Raw genomic sequence first — 4,515 nt, forward strand, 5'->3', positions numbered from 1 at the left:
AGATTTAGACTGGAGATTAGGAGAGGGTTCTTCACTGTGAGGGTGGTGGAGCACTGGAACAGGTTGCCCAGGGAGGTGGTTGAGGCCCCTTCCCTGGAGATATTCAAGGTGAGGCTCGACGAGGCCCTGGGCAACCTGGTCTAGTTGGGGGTGTCCCTGCTGACTGCGGGGGGGTCGGACTAGATGACCTTTGGAGGTCCCTTCCGGCCTGGGCAATTCTATGATTCTATGTTGTGTGTTTGCACCCAGGGCTTCTGCTGGTCCAGCTGTGACTGTCACAAGCCCGGGAAGCATTGCAGAGTAGGGCTGGCCTGCAGAGCTGAGTGTGGCCTGTGTCAGAGGTGCTGTACTGCTTTCTGATGAGGGTGCTTGGCTGCTGGCAGGGTGGAGCTGCCACCTTTGAAGGGTGTTTTCCCTGGTAAAGGCTCCTCTGTGCCTATTTGCCCTGCTCACACCCCAAGAGCAGTCCAGCCAGGCAAGCTTCTGCTGCCACCCCATGAGACTCTGCAGGTGGCTCATGTAAGGAGAGGGACAGGAGGACAGGGGTTACTTTGTGTGTGTGTGTGTTACAGAAAGCCTGATCCTTTGTCTTTCCCACTCTTTACTGCCAGGTTTGTCACACCAGATCAGAAGTATGTGGTGGACAACACACCTCACACCCCCACACCTTTCAAAAATGCCCTGGAAAAATACGGACCAATTAGGCCTTTGGTGAGTACTGGTGGGTCTGGTGCTTGCTGGTGGCAGAAATATAATGAATGCAAATGGGACGTGGGGTAGGTTGTGGTGGAGCTGTGAGACAGCTGTTATCTGTGTCATAACAAGGTACAGTTTGGTAGTGCCAGGCTGAGATTGCCTAATCCTTTGTCTTTTCCACTCTTTGCTGCCAGGTTTGTCACACCAGATCAGAAGTATGTGGTGGACAACACACCTCACACCCCCACACCTTTCAAAAATGCCCTGGAAAAATACGGACCAATTAGGCCTTTGGTGAGTACTGGTGGGTCTGGTGCTTGCTGGTGGCAGAAATATAATGAATGCAAATGGGACGTGGGGTAGGTTGTGGTGGAGCTGTGAGACAGCTGTTATCTGTGTCATAACAAGGTACAGTTTGGTAGTGCCAGGCTGAGATGGGAGGGATGAAGGGGATGTTATCATGGCGAATATGTCAAGGCAAGTAGCCACAGGGCTTTTAGCTCCTCTGTAAACCAGCTAAAAGTGCCAAAACCTGCCCTCTAGTCAGGTTGCAGTGCTTGGCTCCTGATGACCTTGAGGAAAAGCAAGGAAATGCTCTACCTAAACATCCCTGTGGAACTGGGTCTTTTAATGTGGGTGTTATGGGGATGGGAGTTTCCAGCATCCCAGGCCTTCTGTGCATACTGGTCTCTTGATGGCACATTTGGGTTTTGGATAATAAGAGTCTCTCATCCTCATTTTTCCACTCTGAGCTCCAGTGGGTTCCCCTGGCTCCATTATCCATTGAGAGAAATACTAGTGAGTTTGCCCAGCATAAAAATCTTGTCTTGTGCTCTCTGTCCTTTTCACACCAGCCCCAGACTCCTCACCTGGAAGAAGACTTGAAAGAAGTGCTTCGAAGTGAAGCTGGCATTGAACTTATCATAGAGGATGACGTGAAGCCTGAGAAACAGAAGAGGAAACAAGGGGTGAGCTGATTTTTTGCATCCAGTACCTGCTGCTGGGCTGCCTTGTGTTGTTGGGTGTTCTGTTCATCCTGCTGTCAATGCCAAAAAATTTGGGTTGGGTTGTTTGTTTGTGTGGGTTGTTTTTTTTTTTGCCTATGGCTGCTGCCTTTTAATCAGCAAGAGATGCCTGTGATTAAGGCCTGCTTAAAATACTAGCAGCTGTGTCCTGGCTTGTGCTAAACTTGGGCATGCTAGGAGATGCTGTGTCCCTAACCTACAGGAGAGACTCATGGCAGGCTTGGAGCATCTGTGGCAAGTTGGGCTCCTAGAAGGCTGTGGGCTAGTATGCAAAGTCTCTTTTCCCTGATGGCCTTCCTTTCCTACTGAAAGGGGTCTCTTCTAAATCTTGGTGCCAGGAGGAGAGCACTGGAAGCTGCTGTGCCCTGTGGTGGGGAAGGCTGAAGCGCACCTTGCTGAGGTGGTGGTGCAGTGCAGACCTGGGGTGATGTGGGCTCTGTGCACCCTGGGCCCTTAGAATGTCAGTTCACCGGGTTGATTCATGGTGACACTTGTGTTTTTATGTCCCCCAGTTGCGCAGGAGTCCCATCAAGAAGGTTCGGAAGTCTCTGGCCTTGGATATTGTGGATGAAGATATGACGCAAAATATGCCTGCCCTCCCCAAGACTCTCTGTTTCAAAAGAGCCCAGGTGAGGGGGTGACTGTGCTCAGAGCAGGGGCAGAGCTGGCTGCTGCTCCAAAGAAACCCTGAGCAAAGCAGCAGCAGACCTTTGCCACCTGAAGCTGCCTTCAAACAGTACATGGGGTTGAAGCATTGGATTTGTTAGCTGGCCTTTTGGCCAGGCCAAATAGCAGCACTGTTAGGTCAAAGTAACTTGTTTCCTCATACTTTTCTTATTTTGCCCCTTTGCAGCCTGTGAATTTCCTGTCGAGGTCCCTGAACCTTTCCTCCTCAAGCAGGAAGAACGACAGCGGTTTGCTCAACAGAGCTTTCGTGCAAGTACAGCCAGAGAAAATGTCCTGCACGAAAATGCCGAGCCATTTCAGACCACCAGCACCGGTAAGTCCTGCAGCCACTGCCCCCACGGTCAGAAGGTGAGCTGGTAGAACAGCCCTTGTCCCACCTTGGGAAGAGGAGTGAGGGGACAAAGCTCTGTGCACTCCTGCAGAGACATCTGTATGCTGTGAGGGCTGGCTTTGCACCCAGGCTTGGAGATGCTGAGCAAACAGTGTCATAGAATTGGTGTGGTTGGAAAAGACCTTTAAGATCATAAGAGTCCAACCATCCACCTAACACTGCCAAAAACACCACTAAACCATGTCCACATCTACCCATCTTTTAAGTACCTCCCGGGGTGGTGACTCCACCACTTCCCTGGGTAGCCTGTTCCAATGCTTAAAAACCCTTTTGATGAAGAAGCTTTTCCTAATATCCAATCTAAACCTCCCCTGGTGCAGCTTCCTCTTGTCTCTTTGCAAACCTGCCCTTCTGCTGGCGCTCGAAGCCCTGTGGCTGGTTAGAGTTTTGGCCTGCTTGTTTGGCCCCAGATTTCCTCATGGAAATCCACATCCCATCCCAATCCATCAGGGAATTTGGAGCATTGACCCAGGAGTGAAGTGAACTTTCCTTTTTCCAGTGAGCACTCCTTGAGTGGGCACCAGTAGGCTCAGCTCTTAGTTTTCTGTGCATAGCAAGTCCACGAAGTGCTGTATAAATGCCAAACAAAAGGTGATTCCTATCTCTGTGATATTTAGGATATTTCCAGGATGCAGGCTGTGTGCTGTAGGCTGGCTCTTTACCTGAGCCCATGGCAGTGCAGAGCTCCAGGTGACAGTGTGACACCTTTGTAGCTCATGCTGAGGTTGGTGGCGTTACAGCTACGCTGTTCCTCAGCTCCACACCGTGCTGGAGTCACGGTAGCCTATAGATGCACTCTGGGGCATAGATGGTTTCTTGTGCTCTCCTTAAAATCTTCACCATTTGGTGTGTTTGCAGTCAGAGTGCAGTAGAAGAGGGGTATTCCTGCTTTGTTAGGCCTAGAGAAGGGCATTTGGACGGTGATTTTTGCAGATATTTGCTTGGGCCAAGCCGTGGGGAGCACTCTGGTAGCTTGAGTGCAGATGGAAATACATGCTCTTCTTGGCAGGGGCTGAAACTACAGCTGGGGGTGAGTGTGGAGGTGTTTTCAGGTCCCAGGAAGAGCCCAGGTAGTGTTTTTGTCTTCACTGAGCAGCCTTGGCTCAGCTTTCACTAAACACTGCAGCAAGGAGCGTTGCAGCCATCCCTGGATTAGAGCTGTCTGGTGTGAAAGCTCTTTCTCCTGACAAATAAACACTCTTCAGCCAGAGTAATTCCTTCTCCTCCTCAAAATAAACCCTACTTAAACACTTCCATTTCTCCTCCTGGCCTAGGCAGGGTCGAATTGTTCTGGGCACTAATAGATCTGTATAAATAAAGCTTTGGGAATGACTTGAAGGTGGCAGTAAGGCAGTGGTGACAGGTGTGTGGTGAAATCCCCCTGCCCAAAGACAGCAGAGTCTGCAGCGTTGCTCAGCTCTCAGGATTTATTGTGCTGGCCTGGTGTTGCTGGCAGCAGCAGGTATTTATTAAGGAAGCTCACCTACCTTTGGGCTGAATCTAAATCAGTCCCAGAGCCACGTTGTGGCTGCACGTTACTGCAAGCAAACGCTGGAGCTCAAGCTGTGGTTGTTTGTGGTGCGCGTTAAATGGGTATTTCCAGTCCAGGGCACTGCGTGTCTCTTGGCTGCATTGATCAGAGGATTTGCAGGGGTTTTCCTAGAGGTTCAAGGCACCTCATGGGAGCCCTTTTTGCACACAGTGACTGAAGCTCAT

The 4,515-nt window shown here is 50.6% G+C and overlaps 1 protein-coding gene across 1 annotated transcript in view; it reads left to right on the forward strand.

The window, feature by feature from the left end:
* The window catches only part of MYBL2 (v-myb avian myeloblastosis viral oncogene homolog-like 2), a 24,869-nt gene that overhangs the window by 18,923 nt on the left and 1,431 nt on the right, over positions 1–4,515 (forward strand). Inside the window, exons 10-13 of the mRNA XM_014941234.1 lie at positions 612–711; positions 1,551–1,664; positions 2,234–2,350; positions 2,575–2,721. Of these exons, the coding sequence (XP_014796720.1) occupies positions 612–711; positions 1,551–1,664; positions 2,234–2,350; positions 2,575–2,721 (478 nt within the window). The remainder of the gene's footprint in view (positions 1–611; positions 712–1,550; positions 1,665–2,233; positions 2,351–2,574; positions 2,722–4,515) is intronic.

Source organism: Calidris pugnax, unplaced genomic scaffold (assembly GCF_001431845.1).
Source record: "Calidris pugnax isolate Ruff unplaced genomic scaffold, ASM143184v1 scaffold55, whole genome shotgun sequence".
NCBI classification, from domain to species: domain Eukaryota; kingdom Metazoa; phylum Chordata; class Aves; order Charadriiformes; family Scolopacidae; genus Calidris; species Calidris pugnax.